Source organism: Dendrobates tinctorius, unplaced genomic scaffold, assembly GCF_039654945.1.
Source record: "Dendrobates tinctorius isolate UK_male_01 unplaced genomic scaffold, ASM3965494v1 ptg000111l, whole genome shotgun sequence".
Lineage (NCBI taxonomy): Eukaryota > Metazoa > Chordata > Amphibia > Anura > Dendrobatidae > Dendrobates > Dendrobates tinctorius.
The window spans coordinates 24851024-24877652 of NW_027361779.1; the positions used below are offsets into that span (position 1 = coordinate 24851024).

The window sequence follows — 26629 nt, forward strand, 5'->3', positions numbered from 1 at the left end:
ATGGAAGTAGAGGAGCCTAAGCCCCATTTATCCATGCAGGATGTCATGTTCGGTGGGCTGGAACAGAGGAAACGGAGAGTCTTTCCGTTAAACCAAAAGATACAGGATCTGATCCACAGAGAGTGGAAAAGACTGTACAAAAGAGGGTCGCTACCACCAGCCCTCAAAAGGAGATACCCTTTCGACGATCCGGCAGTAAGTTCTTGGGACAGAGCCCCCAAATTAGACGCTGCCATTGCGAAGGCATCAAAAAAATCCTCGCTCCCCTTTGAGGACATGGGATCCCTTAAAGATCCCTTAGACAGGAAAGCTGATACTTTCCTGAAAAACACCTGGGAGATGGCGGCCGGGTCCTTAAGACCAGCAGTGGCTTCAACGTGCACGGCCAGGTCCATGATGGTCTGGTTGGACCAGTTGGAGTCACAACTAAAACAGGGTACATCAAGACAGACAATTCTTGGGGCCCTACCGACCATCCAAGAGGGAGCAGCCTTCCTAGCAGATGCCTCAGCGGATGCAGTGAGAATGGCCGCCAGAGCAGCAGGTCTCTCTAACGCAGCTCGCAGAGCCCTGTGGCTAAAGTGCTGGCAGGGAGACATCCAGTCCAGAGCGAAGCTCTGTGCGATTCCATGTGAGGGCGAATACTTGTTTGGAACTGTCCTAGACGAGCTGCTTGAAAAGGCGGGGGACGACAAGAAAAAATTCCCAAACCTTTCATCAGCGTCCTACCGTCGCCCATTTGGTAGAAGGAGATTTGGCCAGGGTAGAATGCGCAACTCTTCGCCTGTTAGAGATCGACCCAGATGGGAAGACAGAAGGAGAAGAGGTATGGGCTATATGTTTACACGCTCGTCGAGAGATCAAAAGAAACCAAATCAATGACTAGCGGTTCCCGTAGGGGGTAGACTGTCATCCTTCTTCCCGGCATGGTCACAGATTACGAATAGTGACTGGGCGCGTAAGGTAATATCCACCGGGCTTAGGTTGGAGTTTACCCAGATCCCGCGGGACACCTTTAAACTGACCCCCTTAAGATCTTCTCATCTCGAACAAGCGGCTTTAGAAGCGGAAGTCTTGAGCCTATGTCAGAAAAATGTTCTGGTAGAGGTTCCAGAGGCTGAAAGAGGAAGAGGGTTTTACTCTCCCCTGTTTCTAATCCAGAAGCCTGATAACACATTCAGAACGATTATAAACCTTCGTTCCCTTAACGAGTTTTTGATTAATCATAAATTCAAAATGGAGTCCATTAATACAACAATAAAAATATTGTTTAAAGGTTGTTTTATGGCAGTCATAGATTTGAAAGACGCGTACTATCATGTACCTATCCATACAGACTTCCAGCAGTTTCTGAGGGTGGCAGTTTCAGTAGAGGGCACAGTACGTCATTTTCAGTATAGAGCCCTTCCCTTTGGTCTCTCAGCAACACCCAGGGTTTTTACAAAGTTAGTGGCCGAAGTTATGGCTCACTTACGGGAGGTGGACGTCTTAATCATTCCATATTTAGACGATTTCTTGATTGTAGGAAAATCGGTGGGTCATTGTAAATCCCAGATAGAAAAAGCTAAATCCAGGTTAGAAAACCTGGGATGGATTTTAAACTACGAGAAATCCCGACTCCAGCCCTTAAAAATACAGAAATTTTTAGGGTTGATACTAAATTCAGACACTCAGCGGTGCCTGCTACCACTAGATAAAATACAAAAGATACAGGAGCAGGTTCTTCGGGCAATGGATAATCCATCTATGACCCTCAGACAGGCCATGTCCCTGTTAGGTTCTCTAACTTCATGCATCCCAGCAGTAAGGTGGGCACAGTTCCATACCAGAACCCTTCAAAACGACGTCTTGATTAATAGCAGGGCCCTTGGAGGCTCCTTACAGGGTCGGATGTGTCTAAGCCCCTCAACTGTTGCATCACTGAGATGGTGGCTTGAGAGCGAGAACCTAGCGTCAGGGGTGCCCTGGATAACACAGATAACCCGTATTATAACCACAGATGCAAGTTCCTTCGGTTGGGGAGCCCATATGGGGGACATAGTGGTACAGGGCCAGTGGGATTCTAATTCTGAAATCTCATCCAACCAGAGAGAACTATTGGCGATAGAGCGGGCAGTCAAGAAACTCATTATCTACCTGCAGGGCCATCATGTGAGGATACACTTGGACAACCAGGTAGCGGTAGCATATGTCAACCACCAAGGTGGAACCCGCTCCAGCGCTCTGATGCAGATAACAGAACGGCTCCTCCAGATAGCAGAGAGAAATTGTCTATCTTTGACCGCGCTCCACATCAGCGGAAAGGACAATGTAAGAGCAGACTTTTTAAGCCGCAAGGCTCTAAGACAAGGAGAATGGGCTTTGAACAAAAATATTTACCGCCAGATTGTCCGCAGATGGGGCCAGCCAGAGGTAGACCTCTTTGCCACCAGAAAAAACAGAAAAGAAAGATTGTTCTGCTCTCTGAACCCCAGGGAAAATCCCCTGGCGGTGGATGCCCTACTGATAAAATGGGATTTTTCTCTGGCATACGCCTTCCCACCATTGAATCTTCTTCCTCTGGTAGTCAGGAAGATCAGAGAGGATCAGGCAAGAGTCATACTGATTGCCCCCTTTTGGCCCAGGAGGACCTGGTTCGCATGGTTGAGGACCATGTCGGTAGGCGATCCCTGGGTACTGCCGAACCTTCCGGATCTCCTCCACCAGGGGCCAGTCAGCCACCCACAAGTAGCGGGACTTCATTTGACGGCGTGGTATTTGAAAGGTCACTATTAAAAAATAGAGGGTTCTCCAAGAACTTAATTGACACCCTCCTAAGAAGCAGAAAATTAACCACCACTAATATCTATGCTAGGACCTGGAAACGCTTCCTGTCCACCTTTCACTTTGACATCAGAGATGGAATTCCCACGAAACATATTCTGGAATTTCTCCAGAAAGGTTTCGAATTGGGTCTCTCCACAAGCACGCTAAAAGTACAAGTTTCAGCCTTAGGGGCCCTGTTTGCAGCTGATATTGCAAAAGATTATTGGGTAGCAAGGTTCATCAGAGCAGCGGCCAGATCGAGACCTATACACAAAGACAGATGCGTACCGTGGGACTTAAACTTAGTCCTTACAGCCATGACAGAAAGTCCGTTTGAACCTTTAGATTCCGCCTCACTAAAGATTATATCCCTTAAAACAGCATTCCTGGTAGCAATAACATCCGCACGTAGGGTGAGCGACATACAGGCACTCTCCAGATTGCCTCCTTACACAGAGTTCTTACAGGATAGAGTGATCCTAAGGCCAGATCCAGCATACCTTCCCAAGGTAGCAACACAATTCCACAGGACACAGGAGATAGTTCTGCCTTCCTTCCTCCCTAACCCAACCAACCCTAAAGAGCAGAAACTCCAGGCGTTAGATATTAGAAGATGCTTACTGACATATTTAGCAGCCACGGATCCTTGGAAGAAGGAGAACGCATTATTCCTATCCTTCCAAGGTTCCAGGAAAGGATACAGAGTATTAAAACGCACATTAGCAAGGTGGATTAGGGAGGCTATCTCTCTTGCCTACACAGCAGGTGGCGGTCCGGCTCCACAGAACCTGAGGGCACATTCCACTCGGGCCATGGCATCATCCTGGGCGGAGAGATCTGGAGTATCAATTGATCAAATATGTAAGGCGGCCACCTGGTCATCTCCTTCCACCTTTTTTAACCACTATCGGTTAGACATGGGTGCCTCCTCAGACCTCACCTTCGGGCTAAGGGTGCTGCAGGCTGTAGTCCCTCCCTAAGTTAGTTTACATCTCTGTAATTCTCTCGTGGTGCTGTCATGGGAGTCCGAATAAAGTATTAAGTTACGTACCGGTAACGGTATTTTTCGGAAGCCCATGACAGCACCCTTAGTTCCCTCCCTTGTTCACGTATAGGGGTGCACTCCTTTAGAAGATTGTTCATAGAATCACCATATGTGGGAGATGGTATGAAATAATTCGGTTAAATAGGGTAGATAGGTTGTATATATCATATGTTGTGTACTAACCATGGTAGCCTCTCAAGCTCTGTAATCCAACTGATGCGTGGGAGAGGTGCCACCCTTTTGTATCTGTAGGTTTCCTGTTCCTATAGGGCGGATCCCCTCTCTCGTGGTGCTGTCATGGGCTTCCGAAAAATACCGTTACCGGTACGTAACTTAATACTTTCTTTCACGCACCCCAATACACACAGTAATGGAGTCCTAGGCACTACACATTCATACCTCCCCGCCATCAGACTAATCACCACAATCCAGAAAGCTTGCAAACGCGGAGATTCCCATAACATATGCAAAATACACGCACCCTCATTCATACATCTCGGACATTCTGAAGTGCTCCTCACACCAACCCTATGCAGAAACTCAGGGGATCTGTAGGCTCTATGAATGGTAAGTAATAGCGACAAGTGACCAGGCTCACGAAGTAACAATTTCAGAGTATATTTTAAAATATACACCCAGACTTCATCCTTAAGTACTCCCAATTCTTCCTCCCATTTATCCCGTGCTCTAATAGGGTGGCCCAGCAAATAGGTGTGTAACAGGACTTCATAGATCGTGGATATAACCCTTCTCGTTTACCCTTCCATACAAATGTAATCTAACAAAATGTCTTTCTGGACCCCCAAACCGCAAACCTGCCTCTGCAGCCTATAGGCATGTTGAACCCTTATAATCCATATCTGGCACCTGAAATTCTTCTTGTAAGGACTCAAATGACCTTAACTCTTGATTCACCACTGATAGCTGCGATATATAGCATATCCCCCTATGCGACCAGGATTTCTGTTCCCCCAATTTATAGAATTCGCCCAAATTTTCATTCAACCAGACGGGAGTGTAGATCGTCATTTCAGAAATCTCTCTAATCTTTTTTTATCCTGGACCATGTCTTATGCACCAGATCCAGAGTGGAGAACCTCTCACCCAACCGCCCAAAACTCCCATCCTCAAGCCCTTGCACCAAAGGGACCCTCCGATCCACATACCCTAGCATAGCCTGCACAGAACCCCCACCAACCCCTGTTGCACAACCTCTAATATGCTGACCTAGGGATGCCAGGAAGTATATCCACGGATTTGGCAAAGCCAGTACCCCCTTATCCTTGGGTCTCTGCAAGATCTCTACTTTTATCCTGGGTTGACGTCCACCCCAAACCAAGTCTCGAAATATGGCGTTAAGTCTCTGAAATAAACCCCACTAGATAGGCGAATTATGTAGTACATATAGGAGCTTCGGCAAAAGTGTCATTTTAGGCAGGTTCGTCCTACCCACCACCGAGAGACGCAGTTTGCACCAAGTCTGGGCCTTATCTTTAAATTTAGCCAGGAACGGAAGCACATTCAACTAGTATATTCCTTGATCGGTAGAGCAATCTGTATTCCCAGGTATTTAAATTGGTCAACAACTCTAAGTTTAGTACATCCCATCTCTCCCACTGTATCCCAGTCTACCATCATAAGATTGGATTTATCCCAATTTATCTTCAAACCGGACATAACCCTAAACCGCTCGACAAAACCGCCGGATTCAGTGACTTGAGGGGATCCTCCAAAAACAGAAGAACATTGTCTGCATATAGTGCAATCTTTTCCTCCACCGGGCCATGCCTAAAGCCTTTTACTCTTGCTGCTCTCCGAATATGAGCAGCAAGTGGCTCAATCGCGAGGGGTAACAATAACGGAAAGAGGGGACATCCCTGCCTAGTCCCTCTGGTAAGATCAAATTTATGCGATCTCTTTCCATCCACCCTTATTCTAGTCACCGGGGAGGAATAGAGCAGCCTTACCCAAGAAACGAACATCGGCCCAAAACCCATTTGCCCAAGCACCATCCACAAATACTCACACTCTACACAATCAAACACCTTATGGGCATCCAAAGAGGCTACCACTCTGCATCCTGCATTTTCCACCGGCAGTTGAATATTTAAGAAGAGCCTCCTCAGATTGATGGCCGTTTATTTATTAGGCATCAATCCAGACTGATCCAGGTGAATCACACTAGTGACCACCCTCGCCAGCCTACCTGCCAGAACTTTTGCCAGTAATTTGATGTCTACCGATAGAAGTGAGATGGACCTATATGAATCCGATCTCCAAACATCTTACCCTTCCTTAGGCAAAACCACAATAGTTGCCTCCCTCATAGACTCCAGCAGCCATCCCTCCCCTAGGGCCCCCTTAAATACATCGCATAATCTAGGTAACAACGCATCCTTAAGATGTTTATATACTTCAACGGACAAGCCATCTGCCCCAGGAGCCTTACCATTTGCCATGGAAGCCAACGCCTACTCCAGCTCTTCAACTGTTAAGGGTTTTTCCAAACTATCCCTGTCCTCCGCACTAAGCAACTATCCCTGTCCTCCTCACTAAGCTGTAACAGGCACGCCCCCTCCAGAAAGCATAACATTTCCTCACTAGAAGCCGAAAGCTTAGAACTGTGCAGCTCTCCATAGACCCTCCCAAATACCTCCAAAATTTCCCTTGTCTCCATCACCAGCCTATCTTCCTCATCATACAGACTATACACATATGACGACTCCCTCTGAGCAGCCGCTTTCAACAACAAAAGATGGCCCACTTTCTCCCCGTCTTCATAAAAAGAAACCTGAAACTTCTGCCTCTTTTTTTTGCGTTTTTTAAATGGATCTTGTCCGGTGCCCCTGCATCTTTGGGGTGGGCCGAATCACCTCCTCACTCTCTGCACTCCTCAAGTCCTCCTATGCCTGCTGTTCCTCCCACCTAGATTCGTTCTTACATCTGGAAATGTCTCTAATGAACAGGCCTCCAAGAAAGGCCTTCATGGCATCCCATACAATACCCTCACGTGCGCTTCCTTCATTATCCTGAAAAAACGGTTCCACCTCCCCCTAATTTTCTCCACATCGATTGATTTTAACCAGACCAGATGCACTTTCCACTCCCCACTTTGTCCCGCTCTTCCACCGGTTTATGATCTGAGGCAACTCTTGGTAGATAGTCCACCTTCCCAACCCACACATCTAAAAGTCTATCTCCCAGTGCCATATCTATTTTAGACATGGTGTTATGTGAAGCCAAAAAGCACGAGTAGCATTTCACATTTACATTCCTAACCCTCCACAAATCCACCAAGCCAACTTCTTTTATATGTTTTGCAAAGGATGTTTCAACGTCCCCTCCCATGCCTCTCATGCCGCCCCCATGCCTATCCAGCTCCCAGTTCAAAATATTATTCTTATCTCCGACTATCAATAACGGTATTCCCACTCTGCCTCGTGAGTTCCAGAATCTCATGCAATTTTGTATCCATGTATGGTGGCGGGAAATACACTGTAGCCAGACACAACATGTACCCATACACACAACACTGTATACACATACTGTCCATTTTTATCCACTCGCACTTCCACCTCCTCATACGGCACTGAAGTATGAACCAGGACCGAGACCCCCCTTTCATAATTAGAGTACGTAGAGTGATATGAATGACTAATCCACCTTCTGGCCAAAACTCCAATCATGTCTCTAACCAGGTGTGTTTCCATCAGACACAAAATAGACTGTTTATAAGAACGAGCATGTCTCAGTACAGCCGCTCTCTTACTTCTCTCAGCAAGGCCCCGGATGTTCCAGCAGATCACCCTTACTTGTCTAGCCATATCACATTGAAAATGTTCATCACCAGCATTAGTACCCTTAAAAGCTCCAATTCTCACAATCTACCCTCCCACTCCCTTCAATCTGCACCTCCCTTTCCCACCCCTGCCCAATAATCCCCCCATACCAGCTTATAGTACCAACTCCCAACCCCTTTCACCCTCCAAAGATTAGCGTCTCTCTATCTGAGAGTGGGTAAAAGCGCACAACCCAACAAACCGCTCCTTTATATAGCCTATTAAATAACAATTAATACGCCCCTCTTCACCCTCCCGCCTTTAGTAAACAGTTTAAAAAAAAACCCAAAACAATTCTCATTGTAAGCTATTGTAGCACGCTGCAACGTCGCAGTCCAACAGGAGACCATCCAGGATGCCAGTCCAAAAAAGATTCTTCCTGTTGAAATGGTCAGAAACATGAAAACAGAAATCTCATATCAAACTGTCTCTACTCAGCCAGCTCCCAAGTCTCTCAGCCGTTTGCCATTGCGTTCAATCCTTTCAATTATGTCCTCCGGGGATTGAAAAAAATGAATCTTTTCAAACGCCACTACTCTGTTTCTTTTTCACGTCACCAAACCTCATTTTTAATTTCTGTACTGCTGCAGAATAATCAGAATATATGGAAACATTCTGACCATCAATCATCATGTCTTTAGCATTCCTGGCTTTCCTCAGAATACTATATCGCGATAATTCAAGATCTTTGCCAGAATAGTGTGGGGAGCTGCGCTGGGAGGCAGGGGTCTTAGTGGTACTCTGTGGGCTCTTTCAACCACAAACACTTTGAAGAGTGCGTCGGCGGCAATTTTTTGTAGTAACCATTTCTCTATGAATTCAGTGGGATTTGAGCCTTCAACTTTTTCTGGGACTCCCAGTATCCTAATATTTTTCCGCTGCGAGCTATTCCCCAGATCATCATTTTTGGCAATAGCCTCAGCCGATTGTTTGGCACAGTTTGAGCCTTTTGCAATTTAACTATTTGATCCTCTGCAGTACTAACTCTCTCTTCCACCTCTCCAGTCCGGCATCAGCTTTTTGCATGGCAACCCACATATTTAACATCTCAGCTTGAATGGCATGAACCTACTGAGTCAGAGTTGTAAGGGTATCTTTACAAAAATTCACTACAGCAAAGACATCCTTTATAGTTGGATCAGTGATAGTAGAGGCAGTCATATCTCCTGACCCATCCGCTCCTCCACTCACATGTGGACTTCCAGACACCGTTCCCCCTTTCCTTGCCTTCTGCGGGTCATACTGGCCTCCTACTCTGCACCAGATGCACCCTCGGGGGTACTTCACACGCTGGCTCTGGTACTTTACAGGCCCTGCAACGTGTCGGTCCCAGCTCTCAAGCAGAGTTACAGGCGGGAGAGCTCCGAGCATGCGACCGCTCACATCGGAGGTTAGGCCATGCCCCGAGAATCATATTTCTAAGCGTGATTTTCTAAATCCATTCTTGTCCTAATTATATAGGTTTAATACTAAGTTAAAAGTATACAAATATATTTAACCTCTTTTTAAATATACATGTAACAATTTTTTTATTACATCACTAGATGTTTTTATTAAAGTTTTTAGAAAGAATAATGCAGTAGTTACATCATCAAAAGTCTTTACAATGATCTTTTATCATCAATTTGTCCCTTTCACTGGGTGAAAAGTAATCTTGTCCACAATCTCTTACTAACAATGGCCGGTTTCTTGTGTCGGACTATGTTTGGCTGTTATGTGGTCTGGTCCATCTGTTAAGGGCCTGTCACACTAAGCGATATCACTAGCAATATCGCTATAACTTGTGACGTTACAGCGATATTGCTAGCGATATCGCTATGTCTGATACTTACCTCCGACCGGCTCCCCCAGCTTGTCGCTGATCGCGTGAGAACAGGCTGGACTGTTTCTCGTCGTCAGCTTCCTGCGGCGCTTCCTGTGGAGAGACGAGCGACGCGTGGACACGGGCGGGAAGACGCAGGATCGCCTAGTGTGACAGGTAAGTAGCGACCCCCGTCCCCAGCGATGTCGCTGGTGAGATCTGCCTGTGTGGCAGCTCACTAGCGACCACTTAGCGATGTACCAGCGATCCTGACCGCGTCATATCGCTGGTCAGGATCGCTGGTACATCGCTAAGTGTGACAGTACCCTAAATGGAGTCATATGATTTGTGTTTACTTTTAAAATGTCTGGTGTTCTTGGCTACGCAAAGGATATTGATTGACCAAAAGGTGCAGAAAAAAACACTTTTACTTCTTCATTACCATAATCGGTGAAGAGCGCATTAGCCAGCTAACAGTGCTGATCATATTCACAGGTCACATAAGGCCTGTTTCACACTTCCGTTTTTGACCATCAGTCAAAATCCGCCGTTTTTGCAAAAAAACGGATCCGCCATTTTTTTTGGCGGATCCTTTTTTCCCCCATTGATTTGCATTACCGGCGGATCTTGACGGATGGACATCCGTTGGATCCGGTTTTTTTTGCGGATCCGTCAATTTTTTTGCGTCCGCCGAGATGCCTGGACGGACCATGTAACGTTTTTTGTCCTGAAGAATCCGCATTTTTATAGTGCGCATGCCCGGAGGAATGATGTTAGGCGGAAATTTAACCCTGAAATCATTTCTGTCGGCCACAAAAATTCTCTCTCTCCCCCTCTCTCCCCCTCTCTCTCTCCCCCTCTCTCCCCCTCTCTCTCTCCCCCTCTCTCCCCCTCTCTCTCTCCCCCTCTCTCCCCCTCTCTCTCTCCCCCTCTCTCCCCCTCTCTCTCTCCCCCTCTCCCCCTCTCTCCGCCTCTCTCTCCCCCTCTCCCCCTCTCTCCCCCTCTGGATGTTACGAATATTGTTCTCACATCAGTTGAAATGATGCATTGGTGTTTAAGATTTAGTGTGAATATGGCCTTCTGGAGGCCAGCTTGAACTGCGAGGCGTTTCACGGTGCCTTTTAAACCTAAAGTGGCATTCATCTTCCACTCCAAAATCTTTCTTGTGATGGCATACTGTTATAATAATAATCATTTTATTTCTATAGCGCCGACATATTCCGCAGCACTTTACATTTCAGAGGGGATTTGTACAGACAATAGACATTACAGCATAACAATAATCACATAGATCATAACAGATACCAAGAGGAATGAGGGCCCTGCTCGCAAGCTTACAATCTATGAGGGAAAAAAGGTAGACACCAAAGGTGGGTGGTAACAGTTGCCTTCATTGTTCGGACCAGCCATAATATTAAGTGTGTAACACTACAGACACAGAGGGCTAATAGATGCATAAAGCATGTGGGAACATGATGCGGGGAACCTGGTTATGGTAAAACTTTTGACTGTGCCACACGGGGATAGTTAGGTTAATGTGTTGAGGCGGTAGGCCAGTCTGAATAAATGCATTTTTAGGGTACGCTTAAAATTGTAGGGATTGGGGACTAATTGTATTGACCTGGGAAGTGCATTCCAAAGAATTGGCGCAGCACGTGTATAGTCTTGGAGACCAGAGTGGGAGGTTCTGATTATTGAGGATGCTAACCTCAGGTCATCAGCAGAACGGAGGGCACGGGTAGGGTGGTAGACTGAGACAAGGGAGGAGATGTAAGGGTGGTGCTGAGCCGTGCAGTGCTTTGTGGGTGAGGGTAATAAGTTTGTACTGGATTCTGAAGTGGATGGGTAGCCAGTGTAATGACTGGCACAAGGTAGAGCCATCGGTGTAACGATTGGCGAGGAATATGATCCTGGCTGTAGCATTCAAGACAGATTGGAGGGGGGAGACTTTGGTAAGAGGGAGACCGATAAGAAGAGAGTTAAAGTAGTCCAGACGAGAATGAATAAGAGAAACAGTAAGAGTTTTTGCGGAGTCGAAAGTAAGAAAAGGTTGAATTCTTGAAAAGTTTTTGAGGTGCAGATAGCAAGAGCGAGCCAGTGATCAAATATGGGGGGCGAATGAAAGCTCGGAGTCAAGTATGACCCCAAGAGAGCGGCATGTTGCTGGGGAGTAATAGTGGAACCACACACAGAAATGGCAATGTCGGGCATAGGTGCATTAGTGGAGGGAGGAAACACAAGGAGTTCAGTCTTTGACAGGTTCATTTTCAGATATAGTGAGGACATGATGTTAGACACAGCGTTTAGACAATCGCTGGTGTTTTTCTAAAAAGGCAGGCATGAGGTCAGGAGAAGAAGCATATACAGTGCCTACAAGTAGTATTCAACCCCCTGCAGATTTAGCAGGTTTGATAAGATGCAAATAAGTTAGAGCCTTCAAACTTCACACAAGAGCAGGATTTATTAACAGATGCATAAATCTTACAAACCAAAAAGTTATGTTGCTCAGTTAAATTTTAATAAATTTTAAACATAAAAGTGTGGGTCAATTATTATTCAACCCCTAGGTTTAATATTTTGTGGAATAACCCTTGTTTGCAATTGCAGCTAATAATCGTCTTTTATAAGACCTGATCAGGCTGGCACAGGTCTCTGGAGTTATCTTGGCCCACTCCTCCATGCAGATCTTCTCCAAGTTATCTAGGTTCTTTGGGTGTCTCATGTGGACTTTAATCTTGAGCTCCTTCCACAAGTTTTCAATTGGGTTAAGGTCAGGAGACTGACTAGGCCACTCCAACACCTTGATTTTTTGCCTCTTGAACCAGGCCTTGGTTTTGTTGGCTGTGTGCTTTGGGTCGTTGTCTTGTTGGAAGATGAAATGACGACCCATCTTAAGATCCTTGATGGAGGAGCGGAGGTTCTTGGCCAAAATCTCCAGGTAGGCCGTGCAATCCATCTTCCCATGGATGCGGACCAGATGGCCAGGCCCCTTGGCTGAGAAACAGCCCCACAGCATGATGCTGCCACCACCATGCTTGACTGTAGGGATGGTATTCTTGGGGTCGTATGCAGTGCCATCCAGTCTCCAAACGTCACGTGTGTGGTTGGCACCAAAGATCTCGATCTTGGTCTCATCAGACCAGAGAACCTTGAACCAGTCTGTCTCAGAGTCCTCCAAGTGATCATGAGCAAACTGTAGACGAGCCTTGACATGACGCTTTGAAAGTAAAGGTACCTTACGGGCTCGTCTGGAACGGAGACCATTGCGGTGGAGTACGTTACTTATGGTATTGACTGAAACCAATGTCCCCACTGCCATGAGATCTTCCCGGAGCTCCTTCCTTGTTGTCCTTGTGTTAGCCTTGACTCTTCGGACAAGCCTGGCCTCGGCACGGGAGGAAACTTTCAAAGGCTGTCCAGGCTGTGGAAGGCTAACAGTAGTTCCATAAGCCTTCCACTTCCGGATGATGCTCCCAACAGTGGAGACAGGTAGGCCCAACTCCTTGGAAAGGGTTTTGTACCCCTTGCCAGCCTTGTGACCCTCCACGATCTTGTCTCTGATGGCCTTGGAATGCTCCTTTGTCTTTCCCATGTTGACCATGTATGAGTGCTGTTCACAAGTTTGGGGAGGGTCTTAAATAGACAGAAAAGTCTGGAAAAAGAGATAATTAATCCAAACATGTGAAGCTCATTGTTCTTTGTGCCTGAAATACTTCTTAATACTTTAGGGGAACCAAACAGAATTCTGGTGGTTTGAGGGGTTCAATAATAAATGACCCTCTGAATAAACTTTTCACAATTTAAAAAAAATTAAACAAAGAAATAACATTCTTTTTTGCTGCAGTGCATTTCACACTTCCAGGCTGATCTACAGTCCAAATGTCACAATGCCAAGTTAATTCCGAATGTGTAAACCTGCTAAATCTGCAGGGGGTTGAATACTACTTGTAGACACTGTACTGTACACTGTACAAGTAGTATTCAACCCCCTGCAGTTTTAGCAGGTTTACACATTCGGAATTAACTTGGCATTGTGACATTTGGACTGTAGATCAGCCTGGAAGTGTGAAATGCACTGCAGCAAAAAAGAATGTTATTTCTTTGTTTAATTTTTTTTTAAATTGTGAAAAGTTTTTTCAGAGGGTCATTTATTATTCAACCCCTCAAACCACCAGAATTCTGTTTGGTTCCCCTAAAGTATTAAGAAGTATTTCAGGCACAAAGAACAATGAGCTTCACATGTTTGGATTAATTATCTCTTTTTCCAGCCTTTTCTGACTATTTAAGACCCTCCCCAAACTTGTGAACAGCACTCATACATGGTCAACATGGGAAAGACAAAGGAGCATTCCAAGGCCATCAGAGACAAGATCGTGGAGGGTCACAAGGCTGGCAAGGGGTACAAAACCCTTTCCAATGAGTTGGGCCTACCTGTCTCCACTGTTGGGAGCATCATCCGGAAGTGGAAGGCTTAGGGAACTACTGTTAGCCTTCCACGGCCTGGACAGCCTTTGAAAGTTTCCTCCCGTGCCGAGGCCAGGCTTGTCCGAAGAGTCAAGGCTAACACAAGGACAACAAGGAAGGAGCTCCGGGAAGATCTCATGGCAGTGGGGACATTGGTTTCAGTCAATACCATAAGTAACGTACTCCACCGCAATGGTCTCCGTTCCAGACGAGCCCGTAAGGTACCTTTACTTTCAAAGCGTCATGTCAAGGCTCGTATACAGTTTGCTCATGATCACTTGGAGGACTCTGAGACAGACTGGTTCAAGGTTCTCTGGTCTGATGAGACCAAGATCGAGATCTTTGGTGCCAACCACACACGTGACGTTTAGAGACTGGATGGCACTGCATATGACCCCAAGAACACCATCCCTACAGTCAAGCATGGTGGTGGCAGCATCATGCTGTGGGGCTGTTTCTCAGCCAAGGGGCCTGGCCATCTGGTCCGCATCCATGGGAAGATGGATAGCACGGCCTACCTGGAGATTTTGGCCAAGAACCTCCGTTCCTCCATCAAGGATCTTAAGATGGGTCGTCATTTCATCTTCCAACAAGACAACGACCCAAAGCACACAGCCAAGAAAACCAAGGCCTGGTTCAAGAGGCAAAAAATCAAGGTGTTGGAGTGGCCTAGTCAGTCTCCTGACCTTAACCCAATTGAAAACTTGTGGAAGGAGCTCAAGATTAAAGTCCACATGAGACACCCAAAGAACCTAGATAACTTGGAGAAGATCTGCATGGAGGAGTAGGCCAAGATAACTCCAGAGACCTGTGCCGGCCTGATCAGGTCTTATAAAAGACGATTATTAGCTGTAATTGCAAACAAGGGTTATTCCACAAAATATTAAACCTAGGGGTTGAATAATAATTGACCCACACTTGTATGTTTAAAATGTATTAAAATTTAACTGAGCAACATAACTTTTTGGTTTGTAAGATTTATGCATCTGTTAATAAATCCTGCTCTTGTGTGAAGTTTGAAGGCTCTAACTTATTTGCATCTTATCAATCCTGCTAAATCTGCAGGGGGTTGAATACTACTTGTAGGCACTGTAATTGGGTGTCATCAGCATAGAGATGGTACCGGAAACCAAATCTGATTGTTTGACCAAACATTTATAAAGATTCTTCTGTTTTTCTGTGCAGAAGAGCCATCAGAGAAGTAGTAGACCTTGCTCAAACTTGGTAAGATGTCAGTTTTTATCACTGAAATCAATTTTTTTTTTAACAAATGACAGCTATTGAATCATGAAATAAGCACTCCGATATCATAACTGCACTTTTTTATTTCATTTCTGACTGCGCTTCTTCCTGAACAACAAAGAAATAGTTTTCTCAATAGTCTAAGCTTATTACTACCTAGTAGTCTGACTGTTGCCGAGCTACAAATGAGTGTTTTTTTTTTTAATTGGTTAGTCCGAAACCCAAAGGTACATTTCAAGTAGTAAATCTTTAAAAATTGACGTCACTGGCTTCTGTCGTGCATAGTAACTCTGCTGCCGGTTTATTACTATTCAGCTAAGCAGACAGGACGCTGCGCTCATTGCACAGGGCACTGAAGGAGACTCCGCATGGATGAGACACTGCACAAGGGAGAGAGTTCAGGGACCAGCCTCTGAAATGAGCGTCACTGATGAAGCTTCATTTCAGGGTGGCAAACAAAGCATGGGGAGTGTCTGCATGGCCTAGCCCCCCCCCCCCCCCCCCCAAACCACCCGACGGTGCTTAGTTTCAGGATGCAAATGGGAGTGACAGCAGTTTCAATTTTCAGCCAGCAGGTGACGATTCATTTGAGTTATCCCATCATGCACTGGGGATTCTCAAACAAATTGTAATAGGAAGTGGGTAGTACAAACAGAACCCTAAGTTCCAGTACAGAGTGAATGGTAGGAAATTTTTCCATGACTTAATTTACAAAAGTTGCTAGTTTTTAAAGATGTATTAATTAAAATTTACTTTTGGGTTTCAGACTAGGCCTTTAAGTACTTATCAGCTGTTCACAGAAACATTTTACAAAGTATTCTGCACTTTTAGAAACTGTCAAAAGTCCGTCTGTCAGCAGATATCCACAGTTTGTAAGTTATATCTACCGTAGCCTATTGGAATAAGTGTAATGTTTCTCGGAGAGCCATTACTGGAGGACATTTTTTTGCAGATATTTAGGAAATAGTTTGAATTCTTTTCTGGACACATTATGTGAGACACATACATTGTAATCACCAAGGTTGGACTCCTCAATCTGAGAATCTTTTGGCTTACCTCCTTCAATTCTAAGCTTAATCTTCTGGTGTGCTGTTGATACGCATACTGAGTGTGCACCACTACCACCAGCCAGGACACAATTGTTAAGTCGCAGGTCAGCAAGTTTGAAAAATCCTATTTTGGCAGAACTTAAATTAAATTTAAAAATAAATTCATAGGTCGCTTTCAAATTGGCAAAAACCAGCCTCTTATGGAGATGAGTTTTCTTACAGTGCACCTTGATAGACACACCGTCTTTCTTGCCAGGTATAATTCTGCTCACAGAATCACTATTATACAAGTATCTACAATAGATTTATTTAATCATGTGCCTGGTTTAGGATCAGGACAAGTCATGAAACTTTTTTTTTTTTTGTTTGGAAAGTATAGATACTACAATTTCAGACTTCAGGCTGAACAGATCTGAATTCGAGATTTTCAAAAGGACACTGTTCATGTAGTTATTTATTTTTTAACTATGATCCCTTTAAGATCCCTACTTGAGTTTTGGTAGAAATATTGCTAGTAGCATAGGAGGCACATGGAATTTTTTGAAAATGTTATACTATGTAGCTTTTTTTTTTTTTTTTGGAAATGCTTTTCAAAATTTTGTGTTTGCGTCTCCATGGGTAAAATATTAACAAAAATACTCTTGTGATATATCGGGTGAAAGCCTGGACAGTTCTGAGTGGAATTGTGTATTTTCTGTTTCTCTATCTTGGTTCTGGCCTGAGTTATGAGTAGAAACGTAGAGGCATACAGCACTACAATTGAGCATTTTTTTTTTCAGAACTGAAAATGAATAAAAAAACTAAAGTATATAGATGTTTTTGTCTTCACATTTTGCATTCTCTAACACACTATTACAAGAGAACAAAATCTCAAAAGAATTAAAAATATAGAGGAACATTGAATTGGTTCACTGGAAATGGAATGACCCAACAGTGACCAAAGAAGATTGGCGCTTCCTTCTTCAAGTCTTCATTATAATTTCATTCCTTTGTGCATAGAATATTTTTAGTACATAGCATCTGAAAAGGGAAATTTCTAAGTTTTACTTTTATACTTACTGCTAATCAAGGAAATTTCATGCTTATGTTTTCTGCACAACACAAACTGAATTTTGAGGCCTTTAGGAAAGGGTGTGTACAACCAAAACAGACGTAAGTCGTCTTGGAATACAATGCCTGCAATACAAAGCTAAAGGGGTTTTGTGACGTTATAGCGATATTGCTAGCGATATCGCTATGTGTGATACTTACCAGCGACCGGCTCCCCCGCTGTCCATCGCTGATCGCGCGAGAATGTCCGGCTCCATTTCTCGTCGGGCGCTTCCTGCTGAGACTTCCTGCTGTGACGACGAGCGACGCGTGGAGGCGGGCGGGAGGACGCAGGATCGCTGTGTGTGAATGGTAAGTATCGTGCGCTGCGTCGCTGCTGCATCGCTGTGAGATCTTTCTGTATGAAAGCTCACTAGCGATCATTTAGCGATGCACCAGCGATCCTGACCGGGTGGGATCGCTGGTCGGATCGCTGGTGCATCGCTAAATGTAAAAGGGCCTTAAGAGTAGAACAATTTAAATGGACATCTGGTGAAGGCCATGGATTATACGTTTCTAGGTACAATTTGCATTTGTCTTTTTTAGGCTTTGTGAAGAAGTCCAGTGCTTATCTTTGAATATTCAGGATTGTCTCTCTACAACCTCTTCTCAGTCACCTGCCAGCATAAAATTGTTACAGAAAGTTCTCGGTAGACCGCTACCATTCAAGGTATTTCTAGTCAGTCCATGCATATAGTTATACTGATCAACATAGAAACCTCAATACTCTCATATGCCCCATTATTTACTGGTTTAAAATATAGGATTTTAGTTATGTCCTACTGTCAATAATTTTCTGTTTAGTGAATAAAAGTGTACTTTGAAGTCACCCATATGTAAATTATGGCGTTTTGGATTGTAATGTCTTTTGACTGGCACTACATCTTGAACATTAATGTTGGAAGGTACCAAAACAAGGTCTACAAGATTTTAAGGAAAAACACTCTTCAGCCTATTAATTGTATTTTTATGCATTCCTTTCCATTATCCTTCGCTCTTACACTTTTTAGCATAAACAATAGTTTTTCATACATTTTTTTTAAACTTTTCAATAAATATTTTCAATTTGCCCTTTTATCAAACAACTAGATGGAGGCCCGATGCTATCGCATGTGAAGGGTGGTAATGTCACAATGGGGGCAGGCTTTGCAGCGTTGAGAATCTCCCCCCTCCCCCCCCCCATGTGCTCACCCCCCTATTCACTCTCTCTTTCCCCATGTGCTGACTTCTCCGATCTGTGCTCTCTTCTTTGACCTGTCTACTCCATGTGCTATCCCCCTTGTCTGCTGTCTTCTTCCGTTGCGGTGTTCTCCCTTCATGTGCTGTCCCGTTTGAGCACTCTCCCCCCTGTGCTCTGTCTGTCTCACCACTCTGTGCTTTCTCTTTCCCCCTTCTGCTGTCTTCTCCTCTCATGTCATCTCATTTTTGACCTGTATACCCCATCACTAAGCAGTCAGTGCACAGCAGGTGAGGAGGAATTTCTATTTAAAGGGGTTTTCCCATGAACGAAAGTTCATTTTAAAAATTGTCTGTGTCTGACCGTGTACAGAACATAACACCGCTCCTGGGCAGGGGAGGAAGCAAAAGACAATACTGTCATTACAGCAGGAGATCGCAGAGGATACATTTTGTGAGGTAAAACACTGTTTAAAAACAGTCAGTGAAATATTTTACCTCACAAAATGAATCCTCTGTGATCCCCTGTTGTAATGTCAGTATTGTCTTTTGCTTCCTCCCCAGCCCAGGAGATGTGGTATGCTCTGTACACGGTCAGACACAGACAATTTGTAAAATCAACTTTCGTTCGTGGGAAGACCCCTTTAATGTGACCGGCTTCCCCTGCCTGTAGACATGTCGTGCATCTGCTACCGGGATCAACGTGCGTACGACGTATAGAGTGTGTGTGGTGCGACGGTGTTCCGCTGGTGGTACCGCACAATAGGTTGGTACCAGCAGCAGTTTCCATATTGAGACACCCATCACTTGGGGGGTCACAATATGCCGGTCGGTGAACTTCCTCCTCTTGAATTCTGGGAAACGGTGACATCTGGACAGAACAGGAAATGAAAACATTACAAGGCAATTATATAAATAGATTATCTGGACAATCCTTTAAAGAAATGTCCCACTACTATTTGACCTACTTTCAATCGCTTTTTTAAAGTACTTTCATTTCCTGAGCTGCATCTGAGCGCATCCTGGTGTGGGTCCTATTTTTTTTTTTTTGACATGTAGGCACTACTTGCTGTTTGTAACGTCCAATTCACCCCTCATCTAGGAACTAGATCTGACAGAATGATTGCACATGTCAGTAATAAAAATAATATTAATACATTTTATTTCTATAGAGCCAACATATTTCGCAGCACTTTACATTTCAGAGGGGACTTGTACAGACGATAGACATTACAGCATAACAATAATCACAGAGATCATAACAGATACCAAGAGGGATCAGTATGCTTCTGATGGGGATGGATCATTCTTTAAGTGATTGACAGGTTGCCTGAGCAGTCAAGGTTAGATGACACTTAACTGTCCTCTGCACTGACCCTGTCGATGCTTTAGAAAGCACATTGCAGCACTTGCTCTCCAAAGCATCGACCGGGTCAGTACAGAGGACAGTAAAGTTTGTCTTTGGAGTCTTCTGTTATGTTTTAATGACAACCACTTTGCAGATCTTGTTAACTGAAGGAGTCAGCATTCCTTTTCATTGGCAGAATCGATGAAGACTGATATGTGTGTGTGTGTACTCGGAAACCCTGTCAATCATTTAAAGACTGCTCCGCTCCCTTCAGGAGCAGAGTGACATGCCTTTCTCTTTCCATCTGAATCCTGTGCCCAAATGAGGGTCGGATTGGACATAACAAACAAGTAGTGCCTGCATGTCAACAAACCATTACATAACGCACACCGGAATGCGTTCATAGAAGTAGTGCAAGTAATGAAAGTATATTAGAAAAGCGATTTATGAAGAGTGAAAATATATGAAATCAGGAGAAAAAATAGTGGAAAAACCCTTTAATATCGCCCTATATATATGTACCGGGACTGAGCATTAGCATCTTTATAGATTTTGAGTTACTGAATAGTTCTTTTTCTCTGTGGTGTAAGAGAATTCTCTCTTGGTTTAATGCTTCATTTTTGCGTACAGGAGGATTGTGTAGTACATTGTGTGCAGAAGTTGAAAGCTCTCGGTGCCCCCCTAAATGTCACAGACCTGCGGCCAGTTAAACAAGACAGTACATGGCAGCTGGAGACGTGCAAGTTAAAAGCAACTAGCTCAGCGTGGGAACTAAAGTTCAAACTGCTGGAGACTTGGGCCTCTGTTCTTCAAGCAAATCATCAAGAAGATATCAATGCTGGTAAAATAAAATAAATCTTATGATTTAGATATGTCATAACAAATATTCTGAGGGTAGAAAAATCCATTCCCTGCTAAATTCCTTTATAGCCTCGAGATTCTGGATTATCTTACACAAAGAAACCAATTCCCTAATTTCTAAATGATTGGATGCTTTAGTATAACTTTTTACTGCTGTAATTATTTTACTTAATTATTTTCTGGACCTTTCTGATTAGACCTTTTTATGTTTTAGTCACTTTATCTAATTTAGAATTTTCTTTACTTAAGAAGTAACCCTATACTATTTCTTACTTTAAGACAATCTTTTTGAGTCTGTGGAATTACTGAGATCACAAGTTAAGAAACAAGGTATTCATCTTGGTCCTGGAGATGAGAGTCAAGAAGGGACTGTGTGCCCACAACTAAACCAAGAATGTTTGGCAAAGCTTTCAAGCCGCGTTCAAATGTGGCCTGGAATGGAGTACCTCATGCTTTTGTGGCAGTACAAAATGATTACTGACCTGCTGTCCCATTCTTACTATGTTAGGTGAGTATGTGACAACTCTTGGCAAACAGTACATGCACAATTGTTATGTCTGTTGAGTACTTCTTGATCTTCTCCTCTTCAGAAAGAACATACAGTCAGATCTCAACCAGTTGGTTGCATTTTGCCTGAAACATACGCCAGTGTCTGTAGAGCAGCTTCGTGCATTCAGCTACCTTAGCAAGCAACCAGAGGTATCTTTTCTATTCTATATAAAAAGTCAGTGTTTGGTATCCTGTACGGAGAAATGATCTTTTTTTGTCTACAGCTTTGCATTATTCAGCATATACGTGTGATTTATTGGCATTATTGTGCGCTTAAATAGTTTTTTGGGTTTTTTTTGTTATTGCAGGTTAACTCTGGTGATGTTGCATTATTGTGGGCAGAGTTGATCAGCAGCGTATTGTCATCTTTCTGGAATAGTACTGTAACCACTGACCCAGATTATTGGTCATCCTGGAAAGTACACACCTGCCCGGACGATGCGAATGTTCCCCAATCTCTCATGGAACTCTCTATGAAGGTTTGTAAGAAATGTACTGCACAACTCTATAAGGGTATGTGCACACGTTAAGTATTTGCTTCATTTTTATGTATTTTTTTTTCTGCAAAACGGAAGGATTTCCTACTGTCAACAAAGTATTTTTAATATCATGCACACATTGCTTATAATTTTCTTACAGATTTGAAGCCGTTTCAAGTCTGCAGTATGTTACTTTTCAGCGATTTTTTTTTTTTTTTTTTTTTTTAGCATTTTCACATATTCTAATGAATGGGAAAGACTCAAAAAAAAACATGCACTTTTTTGTGGTTTTTTTGCCACACTTTAGGATTTGCTGCAGATTTTTCTTCAACGTGTTGTATAAATTTGGTAGTAAAATCTTCAGATTTTTCTCAGATAACTAGAATGTATTTTTTCCTATACGTTATACTGTCTTCTCATGCATTTCAACTACCCCCCATGCTTTTTCCTCACACATTTCCCACCCTCCTCTACATACTGTCTCCTCACACATTTTTTACCTTGTTCCTCACCATACAGTCTCCTCATACATTTTCACCTCGTGCTGTCGTCTACTCACACTTTTTCCGTCCCTTAATTAAACGCTTGTGTCTTTTGGAGCAGTTATTCCGCTGACAGATTCCCGTTAAGGCTACTTTTACACATGCCGGGTTCTTTACGGGCTGTTTTTGCGGACTGTCTTGCCGTGGTTTTTGCGGTCTCCCGCAAAAATGGGCCGCAAAAAATCTCAGATTGCAGGGGAAAAAACGACAATCCGCAAATACGGTGTACCGCAAAAACAAGCTATCGATGTTTTTGCAGTACCATTGTTTTAAATGGAGGCGGTGAGCCATGAAAAATATTGATCAAACTCGATATTTTTTCACAGCCTTACAGCACACGACGCTCTGATGTATTTTTGCGGGTCTTTTTTCGGCCCCAGAGAAATCTATTGGAGCTGCAAAAATACAGCAAGTGTAAAAGCAGGATTAAAAACACATGTGACATGCAAAAAAGTGAACAAGTCGGTGGGACAATGTTCACACCACCCACTGACTGAAACACAAAGCACAAAATGAAAAATGTGCAAAAATACCTTGCAGTAAGACATATAATAGTAGTCAGCAAGTGCTGATAAAAAGATGACAACAAATACAGGGTATTTAGTCGATACTTTTTTTGCAAAAAAATGTGTGCCAAGCTGCTCCACCACGTCAAGGTAACCCCTATTGAAGCAGTCCCTATCTACTATATTTAAAACCTGAACATGTGAAGTGTGTCTAAAATGAGCAGGATTAAGACAGGCGCTTACCTGTATGGGCTCGTGGCGTGAGACAGCTCCTTTTGTGCATGTCACACAAGAGAGGGATGGGGTCTCTCAAGTCATGCATAAGCACGAAAAAACTGGATTAACCCCTTACCTACAATTGACGTAATATTCCGTCCATGTGTCCATGGACCTAATTACCATGGACGGAATATTACGTCATCGCGATCAGCGGCGCCCACGTGGTGAGCGCCGCTGATCGCGGCCGAGTGTCAGCTAATTATCATAGCTGGCACCTGGCACAATGTGTCAGGGGCGGTCACGGACCGCCCCCGACACGTTAACCCCTTGCACACCGCGATCAAACGCGATCGCGGTGTACCGGGGGTTAAAGGGAAGCATCGGCAGGGAGGGGGCTCCCTCCGTGCTTCCCTGAGCCCCCCACGGCAGCGCAATGTGCAGCGCTGCTGCGGGGGGCTCTTTCCCTACAGGCCCCCGGATCCAAGATGGCGACGGGGGCCTGCAGGGAGCTGACTTCCTCACTGCCTGCAAAGCGCAGGCATGAGGAAGTCTGCAGCAGTGCCTGTGACAGATCGCTGATCTGTCACAGTGATCTGTGATGTGACAGATCAGCGATCTGTCACAGGACAGTGATGTCCCACCTGGGACAAGGTAATAAAGTAAAAAAAAAAAAAAAAAAAAAAGTGTTAAAAATAATTTAAAAAAAATCGCTAAATAAATCAGTAAAAAAAAAAAAAATATTCCCCAATAAATCCATTTTTTCAAAATAAAAAAACAAAAACAATAAAAGTACACATATTTGGTATCGCCGCGTCTGTAATGACCTGCCCTATAAAACTGTCCCATTAGTTAACCCCTTTAGCGAACCCCTTAAAAAATAAAAATAAAAAACGAAGCAAAAAATAATGATTTATTATCATACCACCGAACAAAAAGTGCAATAACGCGCGATCAAAAAGACGCATATAAATATGCATGGTACCGCTGAAAACGTCATCTTGTCCCGCAAAAAACGATCCACCATACAGCATCATCCGCAAAAAAATAAAAAAGTTATAGCTCGCAGAATAAAGCGATACAAAAATAATTATTTTTTTATATAAAATAGTTTTCATTGCAAAAAACCGACAAAACATAAAAAACCGACCTAAATGAGGTATCGCTGTAACCGTACTGACCCGAAGAATAAAACCGCTCTATCAATTTTACCGCACGCGGAACGGTGTAAACGCACCCCCCCAAAAGAAATTCATGAAACGCTGGTTTTTGTTCATTCTGCGTCCCAAAAATCGGAATAAAAAGCGATCAAAAAATGTCACGTGCCCGAAAATGGTACCAATAAAAACGTCAACTCGTCCCGCAAAAAATAAGACCTCACATGACTCGGTGGGTCAAAATACGGAAAAATTATAGCTCACAATATGTGGTGATGCAAAAACTATTTTTACAATAAAAAGCGTCTTTTAGCGTGCGACAGCCGCCAAACATAAAAACCGCCATAAATCGTAAATCAAACCCCCCGTTATCACCCCCTTAGTTAGGGAAAAATAATAAAACTAAAAGAAAATGTATTTATTTCCATTTTCCCGGTAGGGTTAGGGCTAGGGTTAGGGCTAGGGTTAGGGCTAGGGCTCAGATTAGGGTTAGGGGTGTGTTGAGGTTCGGGTTGGAGTTATAATTGGGGGTTTCCACTGTTTGGGCACATCAGGTGCTCTCCAAAGGCAACATGGCGTCTGATCTCAATTCCAGCCAATTCTGCGTTGAAAAAGTCAAATGGTGCTCCTTCCCTTCCAAGCTCTGCCATGTGCCCAAACAGTGTTTTACCCCCACATGTAGGGTATCAGCCTACTCAGGACAAATTACAAAACAACTTTTGGGGTCCAATTTCTCCTGTTACCCTTAGGAAAATAAAAAATTGGGGGCAAAAATATAATTTTGCGGAAAAAAATGTTTTTTTTATTTTCACGCCCAGGCGTTATAAACTTCTGTGAAGCACTTGGGGGTTCAAAGTGCTCTCCACACATCTAGATAAGCTCGGTGGGGGGTCTAGTTTCCAAAATGGGGTCACTTGTGGGGAGTTTCAATAGTTTAGGTACATTAGGGGCTCTCCAAACGCATATGACACCCGCATACCAATCCATCAAAGTCTTCATTCCAAAACGTCACTACTTCCCTTCCGAGCCCCGACGTGTGCCCATACAGTAGTTTTCTCCCACATATGAGGTATCAGCGTACTCAGGACAAATTGGACAACAACTTTTGGGGTCCAATTTCTCCTGTTACCCTTGGGAAAATAAAAAAAATGGGGACTAAAAGATGATGTTTGTTGAAAAAATACGATATTTTTATTTTCACGCCCGGTCGTTATAAACTTCTGTGAAGCACTGGGGGGGTTCAAAGTGCTCACCACACATCTAGATAAGTTCATTAGGGGGTCTAGTTTCCAAAATGGGGTCACTTGTGGGGGGTTTCCACTGTTTAGGTACATCAGGGGCTCTCCAAACGCAACATGACACCCGCAGACCATTCCATCAAAGTCTGCATTCCAAAACGTCACTACTTCCCTTCCGAGCCCCGACGTGTGCCCATACAGTAGTTTTCTCCCACATATGAGGTATCAGCGTACTCAGGACAAATTGGACAACAACTTTTGGGGTCCAATTTCTCCTGTTACCCTTGGGAAAATAAAAAATGGGGACTAAAAGATGATGTTTGTTGAAAAAATACGATATTTTAATTTTCACGCCCGGTCGTTATAAACTTCTGTGAAGCACTGGGGGGTTCAAAGTGCTCACCACACATCTAGATAAGTTCATTAGGGGGTCTAGTTTCCAAAATGGGGTCACTTGTGGGGGGTTTCCACTATTTAGGTACATCAGGGGCTCTCCAAACGCAACATGACACCCGCAGACCATTCCATCAAAGTCTGCATTCCAAAACGTCACTACTTCCCTTCCGAGCCCCGACGTGTGCCCATACAGTAGTTTTCTCCCACATATGAGGTATCAGCGTACTCAGGACAAATTGGACAACAACTTTTGGGGTCCAATTTCTCCTGTTACCCTTGGGAAAATAAAAAAATGGGGACTAAAAGATCATGTTTGTGGAAAAAATACGAATTTTTTATTTTCACGCCCGGACGTTATAAACTTCAGTGAAGCACTGGGGGGTTCAAAGTGCTCACCACACATCTAGATAAGTTCCTTGGGGGGTCTAGTTTCCAAAATGGTGTCATTTGTGGGGGGTTTCTACTGTTTTGGTACATCAGGGGCTTTCCTAACGCGACATGGTGTCCGATCTCAATTCCAGCCAAAAACGTCAAATGGCGCTGCTTCCCTTCCGAGCTCTGCCATACGCCCAAATAGTGGTTTACCCCCACATGTGGGGTATCAGCGTACTCAGGATAAATTGCACAATATCTTTTAGGGTCCTGTTACTTTTGGAAAAATAAGAATTGAGGGTGAAAAGATCATTTTTGTGGAAAAAATATGATTTTTTAATTGTACTGCTGTACGTTATAAACTTCTGTGAAGCCCTTGGGGGTTCAAAGTTCTCACCACACATCTAGATAAGTTCCTTGGGGGGTCTAGATTCCAAAATGGTGTCATTTGTGGG

At 43.9% G+C, this 26629-nt stretch overlaps 1 protein-coding gene across 2 annotated transcripts in view; it reads left to right on the top strand.

The window, feature by feature from the left end:
- MDN1 (midasin AAA ATPase 1) overlaps positions 1–26629 on the top strand; it is a 476296-nt gene that overhangs the window by 281863 nt on the left and 167804 nt on the right. For both annotated transcript variants that reach the window (XM_073589565.1, XM_073589566.1), the window contains exons 55-59: positions 17881–18004; positions 20489–20699; positions 20999–21227; positions 21310–21418; positions 21577–21747. In XM_073589565.1, coding sequence (XP_073445666.1) covers positions 17881–18004; positions 20489–20699; positions 20999–21227; positions 21310–21418; positions 21577–21747 — 844 coding nt within the window. The remainder of the gene's footprint in view (positions 1–17880; positions 18005–20488; positions 20700–20998; positions 21228–21309; positions 21419–21576; positions 21748–26629) is intronic.